General features: G+C 54.4%; 1 protein-coding gene across 1 annotated transcript in view; it reads right to left on the reverse strand.

Annotated features, from left to right (window-relative positions):
* Window positions 1-1,586: 1,586 nt before the first annotated feature.
* The window catches only part of thada (THADA armadillo repeat containing), a 28,669-nt gene continuing 16,119 nt past the window's right edge, over window positions 1,587-14,136 (reverse strand). Inside the window, 7 exon segments of the mRNA XM_061227583.1 lie at window positions 1,587-1,700; window positions 2,412-2,520; window positions 2,883-2,974; window positions 4,971-5,093; window positions 6,506-6,628; window positions 6,772-6,904; window positions 9,314-9,423. Coding sequence (XP_061083567.1) covers window positions 1,587-1,700; window positions 2,412-2,520; window positions 2,883-2,974; window positions 4,971-5,093; window positions 6,506-6,628; window positions 6,772-6,904; window positions 9,314-9,423 — 804 coding nt within the window.

Here is a 14,136-nt window from a genome sequence, read left to right on the forward strand (position 1 = left end):
TGTCACAGCGGCGAGCGGCCCGGTTAACTGTAATAAACAAGGGCTGCGGAGTATTAGCCGTCTCGGAGGGAGGCTCGGGGAGTCTGTCTGCCAGGATCCAGGACGAGGGAAAAGGTCACCCCTCCACAGATCTTAAGGGTCAGACGACCGGGTCAGCGCGTGCTGTTCTCCCACACAACTCCCAGCGTCTGCGACCGTTCAACCCGGTCCCTTTCAAACGGAGCATAAATCTGCTTCTGAAACAACCTCTCTTTTTTTTCTTTGTTTCAAAAAAAAAAAAAAAAAAAAAATACAAAAAATAAACAGAAACTATTCCATCAAGGACCGTTTGAAGTGCAGTATAAGACTGAGAACAGACAAAACGCTTTTTTTTTTAAAAGAAACCAAAACAGTCTGAATATCTCTTTTCATTTAATTAAGAGCAGCGGTCTCCGTCCAGCGTGATACTTGAATCCTTTCCCTCATGGAGAAGATAAACAAAAAGAAATACAACGGCTGTTTCATGTTTTGCAGGAAAGCTGCACCCCACAGTGTAACGTCACACACACACACACACACACACACACACACACACACCTCTGTTTATAGGAGACCAGTCTCTGATATTGACAGACGTCGTGTCTCTGAAGCGTGACGGCTAGGTTGCGCAGCCTAAACCGGAGCAGGGCCCAGCCAGACATCGAAGTGGACAGCCCGTCAGAACCAATTTGCTGCACCCCAAACACAGAATCAAATGACCACGGTTATAACATGTGCCAGACTCAGAAAACACTGTGGGCTCGACAGAACAGCGAACTTTGACAGATTAAAGCTAGATAACGCGCGCTGAAAGAGCAAACATAAATGCAAGGAGAAGACAAATTATCTGCACTATCGTGCAAGGCCTGAGATCTTTGACTCAACAGCAAAAAAACAACGTATGCTTCAGTTGAACAACAGAGGTAAATTAACTGTTTGCAGGGGGCATCTAATTATTATTCATTTGCTTAATAAATAGCCAGGTCTATGTGATTCTTAACAGAGACATTCTGTAACCAATTTACACAGAGGGATGGCTGTACCGCGGTGCGCATGAGGTAACACTTTGCACTGGAGTGAGTGCACAACCCTAGCCCACCTGGGACTCAAACCCAGGACTCTCACACAGGGCTGCGAGCTAAAAACCACCTGCTATTCACTGCTGGTGTGAAGGGGGACTGATATAAATCTAAATCTCACACATTCAGTATGTGAAAGGTGTACACAGACACAGAGACACACACACCCGTTCTGGTCAAAGCCTGTAAGCATACTTTGCCTGTCTCCCGACACACACACACACACACACACACACACACACACACACACACACACACACACACACACACACACACACACACACACACACACACACACACACACACACACACACACACACACACAAGCACTCATGTCTGAAATGTTTTTAAACGCTATCAAATGCGGTAACACTTCCCCCAAAGTGGTTTTTCCTCAGAACGTGTTGCTATTCCTACTATCTCCAGCAGGGTAATCGCCCTTCAGTGCTCCACCGTGCCATCACTGCCACACTGAACCCTGTTCCCGCGCTATCCCAGCATGCTCTGGGACAGCCAGGTCTCCTCCAGCTCCAGGGGCTTAGCCAGGACAGGAATGAGGCAGAGCAGCAGGCAGGAGAGGCAGCCGCACGGCACTGTAATCACCTCTGCCGGGGGTCAAAGGTCGGGGTGGAGGGCCTTCGTGCAGGCCCTGCGCGCGTGCGAGCTGAGATAGCGTGGCTCTGGAACTTTCCGTGGAGCAGACGAAGATGAGGGCCGCACGTTTGATGTGGGGCGTCGACCCCGGCTCAGTGAAACAGAAACCCCGGGGTCAGAGAGAGAGAGAGAGAGAGAGAGAGAGAGAGAGAGAGAGAGAGAGAGAGAGAGAGAGAGAGAGAGAGAGAGAGAGAGAGAGAGAGAGAGAGAGAGTGTCTGTGTGTGTGAGTGTGAGTGTGAGTGTGTGTGTGTGTGTGTGCGCGCGAGTGTGTGTGTGTGTGTGTGAGTGAGTGAGACGGAGAGAAAGACAGAGAATCGGATCGTGGCACATGACAGACCTTGCACAGCAACGGGAAAAGCGAGGTTTCCCTTACATTCGCGAAATAACCTACCGAGAACCACCGTGGGAATGAGAGAATAACAGAAAGAGAAAGAGAGGGAGAGAGTAAAAGAGAGAGAGGGAGAGAGGAAGACACGGGTCACCAGTGGGAGAGAAATTCACAGATGTAGAACAACTGGGAAGAGAGAGGGAGACAGAAAAAGAGTGTTTGCCAATCTTGTAAAAAGGCAGCATTCTTTAAATAAACAACATTTAAAGTTGGAAACCGTACGTATCACTTACATCTGCTGCGAATAAGCGGAGGAGCTGTGATTGATTACCCTGACGAGGCCTGGAGCCTGGGCCAGGGGAGAGGCTGTGCCGGTGGGGCTACACTGCCCCCTGGTGGCCAAGGCGCGCTGCTGCGGGAAGGGCTCATCCTCGGCTGTGCTGATTTTGACAGTAAGGGTGGACTGCACTTGTGTCCCACCACAGACAGCAGATCACACTGTGCGATGCTAACGGGGCTGTTCAGATATGAGCGTGCTGTTCCCGAGCACTGATGGAGCTGCTTTGGAAAGGTGTGGGGAATCATACGGGAACGGCGGGAGGGGGGGTGATTTTGGGAGCTTTTGTGATGCATCGTGTAACTCAAGCATGGCTGAGCCTGGTGTGTGTGCGTGTGTGGTGATGGGCGGGATGCGTATGTGTGTGTGTATGTGTGTGTGTGTGGGGATGGGAAGGTTGTGTGTGTGTATGTGTGTGTGTGTGTGTGTGTGTGTGTGTGTGTGAGAGAGTGTGTGTGTACAGACCTGTTCTTTTTGGAGTGCTCATCTTTGCCCTTCTTCACTCCAAAGATCCGGGTGATGAGCGTACTGAAGAGGAGGGTGGAGGAGTTCCGCACCTGCCCACGAGGAAGAGCAAGGAAGAGAATGAGAGAAAGAGAGAGACAGAGAGAGAGAGAGGGAGAGGGAGAGAGGGAGAGAGGGAGAGAGGGAGAGAGAGACAGAGAGAGAGAGAGAGAGAGAGAGAGAGAGAGAGACAGAGAAGGACAGATGGTGGGTGAGTCCGATGGTGATGCACAGCCTAACAGAGACTCATTACGAGCACAGTCTGACACAGTCTCTAACAGCGCTGCTCCAGGTGCATAGCCAGGACACGGTTTCTAATCTGAACGCCACGTTGGTCAGCGTATCAGAGGCGGCGTTTGAAACAGTCCCGGGTTCCTGAGGCCCTCTCCCCATGCTCTCGTACGGCTGGTCTGAGACGCGGGCGTGTAGTTATTTATTTACCCTCTCCTCCAGGAATCCTGGAAGTGTTAGTGGCGTCCCGGACTCTCTCGCAATCCATCTCTAATGGCATTTCTGGCAGGGCACACTTTTCCCACAATCCCTCACTCTGGCCGTGCAGATGTTTGGAAAGCGGGAGATCTGTGTTCCGATAGCGAAGGATCTCGCAACACCCCCCCAACCCCCCCCCCCGCCCCCGCCCACACGCCCCCATATCCACACGGGACAGACGCTATCAGCCTGTCGGGTCCGATCAAAGCCCGCTCTCCAGATCCCATCTGGGTCCCAAAAAGTTCTGCAAACAATCGCCGGGCGACAGAGACAGACGTGCCTCAGCCAGCGAGCGGGAGCCAACTTTCCTGTCCCTGCTCTGATTGGCTGGGGGGGCCGTGGTCAGCTGATAAATCCAAACACAGTCCGGGGCAGACGTGCCATAGAGCCGGGCACTGGGACAGGCTCATGACTCCAGTAAAAACGCACACAACTGTTACAGACTTCCTGAATGTAACCCGCTATCGAAGAGGGGGTTTTGGTGAAGGTCGTGAGCGGGGACGGCCCCCGTCTGGGTCTCCCCGCCGCTGGTGGAACACATTCCTGGCACGCCTGCGGAGCTGTGCTGAGGGCCGCCAAGCCCACCTTCAGCGGCCCTGACCTCGGGTTCGAGGCCGGGTCACATGACGCGTGACCGACCCCCCTGGAGCAGCTTATATAGTCACCGCCCGGGGGCCCGGGGGCAGACCGGGGGCAGACCGGGGGATTTAAGCGCGGGGGTCACGCCGCGGTCCTGCGGGGGATTAAACGTCTGGACCTGCATATCGCCAGCCCGAAGCGCAGTCAGAACCCACAGAACCCGCTTCCGTAATAAACCTTGCCCACCATCTTAAAAAATTCCCTGCTCGTACTGGTCTGTGTGGAAGCAGGCAGGGGGTCTGTAGCTGTGCTGGGGCAGATGGAGAGAGGCTGGGGTGGGGTTGGGGGGGTATCAGGGCTAGGTGTTGATGTGTACTGGTCTGGATCCAGCTGCCCCCATAGAGTAACATATCAAAGAGTACCTGGGTCAGTGTGTGTGTGTGTGTGCGCGTGCATGCGTGCGAGCGCGCTTGTGTGTGCGTATGAATGCTCAGATGTCCTTTGGCAGGTACGGACCCCTCTTAAAACCTAACCCCCATCTCTCATCACCCCAAAGAGGCAGTGAAATACAACCAACACCCGCCCCCATTCCCCAGGGACAGCTGATCCCAAAAACGCCCCCACAGCCCAGTCAGGGGTGAGTCAGCAAGCGAGGAGAGCTGAGCAGAGAAGAGGGGATGACAGAGGAATGGAGGGAGGGATGGAGAGAGGGGGAAATGTGTGGGAAAGAGAGGAGGAGGTGGAAGAGTAGGCTTGTGAGTGCAGGAATGTAGGTAGAACATCTGGAAAAGAAATCCATCTCGGTGTGTGTGTGTGTGTGTGTGTGTATAAGAGACAGAAAGTGTGTTTACAGCAGGTGAGTGAGCTGTGTGTCTATCTGTGTGTGTGTGTGTGTGTGTGTGTGTGTGTGTATTTGTGTGTGTGTAAGAGACAGAAAGTGTGTGAGGGTCTGAGGACGGTTGTGGAGATTTGGGGACTCACAGCCCAGACGGGGGAGGTGAACCCGAGCACTGCAGCCTGCACCCCGTCCGACACGAAGGGAACGATGTTCTCCCCCAAACGCGTGTCCCTGTACAGGGCCCGCAGGATGTTCAGAGCGTGGACCTACAGAGGGAGAGAGAGAGGGTCGTACCGCACTGCGTCTTATTGCCATTTCCTTTCATTACTCTCCTCTTCATTGTGTGTATATATACTGTTTTATTGTTCTTGTCAGCGCATGTTCATTTGTATTTGCACTCATCCTCCTTGTATAAATGAGTATAAAGAAATGCACTAACAAAATAAACATACCAAAGAGCTTTATTAGCTGAATCACTATATATACACTCCCACACATACACCTACACACACACACACACACACACACACACACACACACACACACACACACACACACACACACACACACACACACACACACACACACACACACACACACACACACACACACACACACACACACACACACACCATGGGCAAATGTCAAAATGTCAGGCACAATCCAGAGCAGAGAGAAAGGGAGGGAGGGAGGGAGGGGGAGTGAAAGAGTGAGGGGGCCTGAGTCAGGAAGGAGGTCTGAGCTCCAGGGTATTGGGAGGCGGGGGTGTGGGTTTGGGGAGGGGGTCTGCGGAGTCTCACAGCTTTGGGCGGGTGCCTGGCTCTTATGTAACCCGTTAATGGGAAACATCAGGTGGCGGTGGGTTTAATTTTAGCCGCAGGTTCTCGGGTTACAGCATGACTGCGCACTCAGCTACGGGGGGGACTGAGGAAATGACCACCCCACCCCACTCCCCGCCCCCAAACCCCAAACCCCAGGTGTGAGAGACACAAACCACTGTCATACATCACACACACCCTCCAGCACGGCGGCCATTTTAGAAGCTCAAAGAGCCAGGGAGAGAGGGGCAGGCTCACTGCTAATGCAGAGTATGGACTCTCAGGCGAACTCAGCAGGGTAGAGAGGCTCTGTACAGAGACCTGTCAGTACTGTACTGGAACAGGGGTGTCTGTATTGGGATGGGGTCTGTACTGTACTGGAACATGGGTGTCTGTATAGGGGTGGGGTTGTCGATATTTTGGCAGACGGGGTCTGTACTGGGATGGGGGTGACTGTATTGGGTTGGGGTTGTTGATGTTTCGGCAGAGTGGGTCTGTACTGGGATGGGGGTGACTGTATTGGGTTGGGGTTGTTGATATTTTGGCAGACGGGGTCTGTACTGGGATGGGGGTGACTGTATTGGGTTGGGGTTGTTGATGTTTCGGCAGAGTGGGTCTGTACTGGGATGGGGGTGACTGTATTGGGTTGGGGTTGTTGATGTTTTGGCAGAGTGGGTCTGTACTGGGATGGGGGTGTCTGTACTGGGATGGGGGTGACTGTACTGGGATGGGGGTGACTGTACTGGGGTTGTTATTTTAGCACAGTTTACTGTGACAGGACGGACAGGGACAGGTAGGAGATGGACACACGTGAAGGAAGAGCACTGTCCAATAGGAAGGGAGAGGGGGCGGGTGCATACCTGCGGGACAGTGCTGTGGTTGGTCAGACAGTCAGGTTTGGGCGTGGCCAGGCTGGTGAGCTCCTTCATGGTCATCTTCAGCAGGCTGCAGCTGGAGGCTTTGGGCTCGGAGGAGAGCAGGGCCTGAGACACAGGGACAGGAGAGGGGCGTGAGGGGTACACATCTCCCCCCAATGCGTGATTCTGTTCCCACTCCATCCCCAGCCAGCAGTTGCTCTTCCGCTGACCTTCCCGGATTTGGGGGAGGGGGGGTGGGGGGGTCGTACCTGTATGTAAAAGGGGATGCCTGCACTGCGGCGGGTGGCACACAGTTTCGACGAGGGGTCGCTGGACTTCACCTCCTCCAGAACCTCCTTCAGCCAATGGGAGGGCAGCTGCTGCAGGCTCCGGCTGCCGCTCCTGTCGTCAAGGGCGACGGGTCAAAGGTCAATATTTACTCTACACACACACACACACACACACACACACACACACACACACACACACACACACACACACACACACACACACACACACACACACACACACACACACACTGTGAGGTAAATCCAGGCACACTGAACTCATTGTTGCTGTGATTTCCCCGAAGGTCTAATCCTCTGCAGTGAAAATACAATCCACTTCCCAGACAAAACACCCTATTTAACCCTGATTGAGTATTTCACCACGGCCCTGGAGAGGCTTCTCTCAGACACACAGGGCCCCAGGACAGAACTCATTCACTGTAATACCCTCCCGACTCAAACAGGGTACTGTACAAAAGAGCTACCAGCCCACTGGACAGGAACATATGGATCATACATCTGGGCCAGAACTAACAGGAGCTCTCTCACACTCTCACACTCTCACACTCTCACACTCTCACACTCTCACACTCTCACACTCTGGCTTTGGTGTACACACACATACATATGCCCCCACACACACACACACACACACACACACACACACACACACACTCTGGTGTACACACACATACACATGCCCACACACACACTTAGGGTTCTGGTGTATATACGTGCGTACACTCAGGGTCTGATGTACGCGCGCACACACACACACACACACACACAGGATCTGGAGTACACACATACACTCGCGGGTGAAAGGCTCAGAGGAATGCAGTCTCCTGCTATGAAAGGGCTGTTGTTTCACAGGGTGCAGCATAGACCAGCAAAGAGAACACATCAAACAGAGAGAGGAGAAGCAGGGTCATCCAAACAGACCACTGCCCCCCGCCCGCCCCCCCCACACACACACACACACACACACACACACACACACACAAGCCGAGTACACAGGAGCAGCCCTCTCCCCTGTGATAAAGCAGAAGTTGAAAGGCCTGCACTTTTGGACTCCATAATCAGCACCCCATAACCCCGGTCCTGCGTCACAGCTGACGGGTGCGGTGAGACACGCCCCGCCCATAACCCTTCCCACCGGCCCACCGGTCCAATCACACTGCACCCTCTCCCTCCTCCAATCGCGCCCCGCATCCCTGCACTCGGATTTAGCCAGATGGAGTCTGAGGCCGACCAGGCCGGTGACTAACAGACCCGACGGGGTCACGACCCCAGAGAGGAGGGCAGAGCCGCTGGGGCAGTAACCGCGGTTACGCCTCCTCTCCCCACAGCCAGGCCCGTGCCACTGCCGCGCCCAGAGAGCACCCAAAACAGCGCCCGTCGTGGCTCGCCCCTGATCCCCTGGTTCCGGCGTTCCTGGATATATCCGCGCCGTGAAAAAACCCCAGCGCGGCACAATTCCCGGGCACCGGCGGCAGCCGCTGTCCTGCCCTTACGAACCGGGAGTCTCTTCCCGTTCTCCCGTCCCAGCGCGCTCGGAATGATTTATTTTCTGGGAAGGGAGCGAGGGTTGGGAGGGGGGGGTAGGGGGGGGGGGGGGGGGGGGAGTGAGGAAAGAGTGGTGCTTTTCCGAGCTCAGGTATGAAGCTCCGTTGCCAAGGACAACAGCGGAGCCCGCAGCGAAACATTCCTGTGGCCGAAAGCGACTGGATTCGGACGGGCCGGATCAGAGGGCAGCTCGGACAGCGCAGGGAGCAGACTTTAATAAGGCCGCCGCGAATATCCGCACAGCAAGGGCCCCGGTCACACAGTAACCATGCCTGCGTTAATCAGTCATACGCTCATAACTTCTCTCTGGTTCACATGCTGAGCGCAGAGGAGCGATTTCTCACGCACACAGACGCAGAGAGAGAGAGACAGAGACACACAGAGACACAGAGAGACAGACACACAGACACACATTAACAGAGAGACATCTGTGAAAGTAGGCAACATTACTTTGACAGTGCTGACCTTAATTTCACACTAACCCTGCAGCAATACAGTAAAGAGTACAAACACGTACAGTACCATTGCACAAAAAGAACATGTATCACACCCATTTAGACCATAAACATAGATACAGAGAATACACACTAACCCACCTGTTCCCCAAACACTAGAGCACCTGTTCACACAAACATATCCCAGTTAATCTGACCTCATATATGTTATAGCCCAACTCACCTGATCTCTCTCACACACACACCTTATATCCCAGTTCACCTGATCTGACACACACACAATATAGCCCAGTTCACCTTATCCCACATTCTTCCAGTTATCTGGGCCCGCTTGTTGACGAAAGTCTCTGCCCCTAACAGAAGGATCGCCTTATTTAATGTCCCGATACACCCTGACCCAGTCCACCTGTTCTCTCTCTCTCTCACACACACACACGCACACACACACACACACACACACACACACACACACACGAGTCCTGACGCGCCCTGTCCCAGCTCACCTGCACAGCATGTCCGTGAGACGCACGAACCCCACGTACGCCAGCTCGAACGCCCCCCTGTGCCGAGACTGCAGCAGCTGCTGCCGGAAGTACCGACCCACCCCCTCCACCTGGGGGCGCCAGAGAGGAGGAGAGGGGGAGAGGGGGAGAGGGGAGAGAGGGGAGAGAGGGGAGAGAGGGGAGAGGACCACCAATGGAGATCATATCATCAGTCAGCCTTTGCAGAGAATAAAGTACAGTGTACAGTGCAGCAAAACAGTCACCGTGACTTGGGGTGAACACAGCCAAACAGCCACCCACATGAGCATTGAAGGATATCAGTGATGGAGTGTATATAAGGCCTGCTCTTTCCCCTTGAGTAGGCCTTTGTGGTTTTACTAAACTGGGCAGGCTGGGGGGGTGGGGGGGGGGGGGGGGGTTCTGGCACAATGAGCACTACCCAAAATAACTCATGAACCCTGCCCCCACGCCCTCACACCAGACTTGCAGTCAGGTCCAGGGATGTCAAATGCACCCTGGACGGTCACAATGTCTGCCGGTTTCCCTGGTTCCCTTTCGATCAGCTTCCTGTTTCGACCCGAGGAACAAGGTGCGTGGACCGTTCAGCAAATCAGCGCAAAGAAATGCTCAAGAGGGCGATTCGGGCAGCGAAATGCCAGTGTACGCCGTGGACATACAGGACTGCAGTCTGGGACCGGAGTCTGAGCCCAGCTGGAGAGGTGCTGGGTCATGTAGCATAGCCTGTAGCCTTGCTAGCACATTCAGGGGTCCTCAGTCATTTAAGGTATATTTTTTGGAGGGGGGGAGAGTGTGAAGAACCTCTAGAAATCCAGATTATAACAACAAAATTGCAGACTGGCCCCTTCCGTTTCCCAAAAAACACAGACTTGACGACCCCCCACATCAATAACCCCTTTAACCACCTCTGTGCCTCGCCGCCCCTGGGGTGGTGGGTTGGGGGGGCGCGAGATGGTTTGGTGGACCCGCGTCCCTCTGGTGCATCCATTTGCAGCGTGATTTGCGCAATTACGAAAGCCTCAGATTCCTGGGGGCACTTTATTTAGCCGCGCACTTCCTGTTTGCAGCCAGCCTTTTCCCAGAACCTCCACGTGCCCAGAATTTCCCAACTCTGCAGCCGGATAATTACACGCTCCGCGTTAGGGACCCAAATAGCGGCTCCCGCTTTCCGCAAAAAAAACTTAGGAGTTAAAAACCTGGCCTCGTTCTGGTTGTTGTTGTTATTTCATTGACTCTCCGGGTCTTTAAAAGTGGAAGGGGGGTTAGACGGGGTGGTCAGAATTATGCAATTTCAGCCCAAATGCGTCCCCGGTAGTAGGCTGGGGCCGGGACACGGACGAAGAGGAGGAGGAAGAGGAATTGAACGGAGTCACGTTCGCCGGCCAACGGCTGAGGGCACGGTGTGGTCGAAACCGAGTTCGGGACCAGAGGCGATGGCGGGTCACGGGGGGGGGGGGGGGTGGCGGTGGTTGAAGGAGACCAGGAAACAGAGGTTGCACTGTGCTCCATCCCCCGAGAACGCGGTGTCTTCGCGGTGGAACCCAAGCTAAGCCCTTACAATAACACGGAGCGCTAATGGGCCAGGGCGGCCGGGCCCTCACCCCTATGCCCTCCCGCCACCCCGGCCCCGGCTCCAACCCAACACAAGCACCAAACCGCCCAACACAACCAGGCCTGCTGTAAAACGACACAACCAGGCCCCACTGTAGAACACAACCAGGCACAACCGTAAAACAAGACAACCGGGCCCCACTGTAGAACGACACAACCAGGCCCCACTGTAGAACGACACAACCAGGCCTCACTGTAGAACACAACCAGGCCCAACCATAAAACAAGACAACCAGGCCTCACTGTAGAACACAACCAGGCACAACCGTAAAACAAGACAACCAGGCCCCACTGTAGAACACAACCAGGCACAACCGTAAAACAAGACAACCAGGCCCCACTGTAGAACACAACCAGGCCTCACTGTAGAACACAACCAGGCCCAACCGTAAAACAACACAACCAGGCCCCACTGTAAAACGACACAACCAGGCCCAACTGTAGAACGACACAACCAGGCCCCACTGTAGAACACAACCAGGCCTCATTGTGGAACACAACCAGGCCCAACCGTAAAACAACACAACCAGGCCCCACTGTAGAACACAAACAGGCCTCACTGTAGAACACAACCAGGCCCAACCGTAAAACAACACAACCAGGCCCCACTGTAAAACGACACAACCAGGCCCAACCGTAAAACAAGACAACCAGGCCCCACTGTAGAACACAACCAGGCCCAACCGTAAAACAAGACAACCGGGCCCCACTGTAGAACGACACAACCAGGCCTCACTGTAGAACACAACCAGGCCCAACCGTAAAACAAGACAACCAGGCCTCACTGTAGAACACAACCAGGCCCAACCGTAAAACAAGACAACCGGGCCCCACTGTAGAACGACACAACCAGGCCTCAGTGTAGAACAACACAACCAGGCCTCACTGTAGAACACAACCAGGCCCAACCGTAAAACAACACAACCGGGCCACATTAAAATAACACAACCAGGCCCGCTGTAAAACAATAGAACCAGACCCCACTATAAAACAACACAACCAGACCCCACTGTAAAATAAACAGGGGAGAGGGCATGAACTCTTAGAGAAACTATCAATTCCAGGCCTGGGGTCTACGTCAACCTACTGTAAGACAGGGGAAGGGCGGGGGTCACTGCAACAGAAACCACACTGCCGTTATTCTCTTTTGAGCCACTTCACAGAACAGGGCTCCAGATGCCGGAGCTGCGTTCCCCGACGGAGGCACGAGGCGACCCACTTCCTGCCCGCGCCACTTCCAAAGCCCAACGAGAACCACGAGGACCGTAACCCAGCAGATTGTGCTTCTAAAACAGGTCACAGAACACTTAAAAAAGCTCAGAAGAAACGCTTCAGGAATCAGGGGCGGGCCACGGGACGTATGGAAGAACGTTCCGGTAAAGCGGGCGTGCGACGGGCGTTACGCGCTCTCGCGTCCCGTTTTCAAAGCGGGAGCGTCTCTCTTTCTCTCTCTCTCTGGGCCATACTTCCCAGCATCCTCGCCAAAGCCCGCCTGGCGTTCCATGGCATTGTGGACATCTCGTCCCGGGCATCTCCTTTCGGAAAGCCGGTCCGGCAAGTGAAGGGAACGCCTGGCGAAAAATTAAAAATTAAAAAACAGAAAACGCCGGAGTGACTAAATGTTTCTGTTGCCATGGCGCCGGCGAAGAGCGTAAACATCTGCTGGGTTGTCGGGGCAACGCAGCAGCAAATAGGCGCAGGCAAGAGGCGATGGAAGCCGCGAGCTTGGAAGATGGCCGCTGTCATAAACACACACGCAACATTCCCCAAATATAGCATCACGTAGGGCAGTGCGCCCGATTCACTACTCAGCCCAACTCCTCTGAGTGAGAGCCGTACACAGACTACCACCAACTCAGCCCAACTCCTCAGTGAGAGCCGTACACAGACTACCACCAACTCAGACCAACTCCTCAGTGAGAGCCGTACACAGACTACCACCAACTCAGACCAACTCCACTGAGAGGGCCGTACATAGACTACTCTGTGAGAGCTGAGCACAGACTACCACCAACTCAGCCCAACTCCACTGAGTGAGCCCAGCACAGACTACCACAATCTCCACCATCACGGCCTACACTGCTCTGAGTAACTTATCCAACCTGGACTGGAGTAAACTGCTAGAGTTGAATTAACACTGAACATACTACTGTGTAGAGTGGCAGGAGGCCAAAAGGGTTTAGGGGAGGGACGGAGAATGGAGAGGGATTAGAAAGGGAGAGGAGGAACCTAAATAAGGCCTACAGTCCTTGAGAGAAACTTCTAGGTATTCCACCCCGCCCTTTACCTGGGAGTCCAGTGTGAACCCAGTCTGGACAATCAGTAGCACCAAATGCTCAGTTAATTACCCCCGGAGAAAAGAAAACCAGGGCGGCACTTGGATTTAGATTTGAGGACCCTACAGCCTTGGGCCTGAGCACTAGCAGAGGGGGAGAGGAGGAGAGGAGGAGAGGAGGAGAGGAGGAGAGGAGGAGAGGAGGAGGATCATCCTAGAAATGTCAGTGTGGAAGCGAAGCAGCCGGAGGTGTGGGGGGGGGGATACCAGAGGCAGGTGTGGACCCCATGAGGTCGTGGTGCAGGAAAACCCAGCCCTGCGCTCACGTGTTCGAGCCGACGTGCCAAGCCAACGTGCCTGACGGGAGTCTTGAATTCTCATCATCGGGGCGGGAGGCAGTTACGCAACAGGCTGGAAGGGGGCCGTGACCGCAGGTGTGACATCATCGCCCATCAGAGCGGGCGACGTCACCGTGGGGCCGGTGGGAGGGGGGGGATTATCGCTGCGTAGCGACCGCGCGGTCCCCCTGACTGCAGCTGCGGTCTCGCCAAAGCCCGTGTCCGTGACAACGGCCAAATCTTTCAAATTACGCTCTCGGTTCCAGTGGTAATGCTTGTTCGAGTTGATCCTCACAAAGCTGCTCTCAGATTTCTGATGGAAACTAGGCTCCATGAAGGCGAATACCCCCCCCCAATCCGCTGACGAGGGTGTTGGCCCGGCAGGCAAACAAACCTCCCAGCTGGAGACGTGCATATGGAACTGGACAGCTGTGTCCAGAGTGTGTGTGCGTGCCTGTGTTCGTGTGCATGCACTACATATACGTGGGGGAGTGTGTGCTTGTGTGTGTGTGGGCCTGTGCTTGCTTGTGTGTGTGTGTGTTTGTTTGTGTGTGTGTGTGTGTGTGTGCCTGCGTTCGTGT

This window comes from Conger conger, chromosome 18, assembly GCF_963514075.1.
Source record: "Conger conger chromosome 18, fConCon1.1, whole genome shotgun sequence".
In the NCBI taxonomy this organism is placed as follows: Eukaryota; Metazoa; Chordata; class Actinopteri; order Anguilliformes; family Congridae; genus Conger; species Conger conger.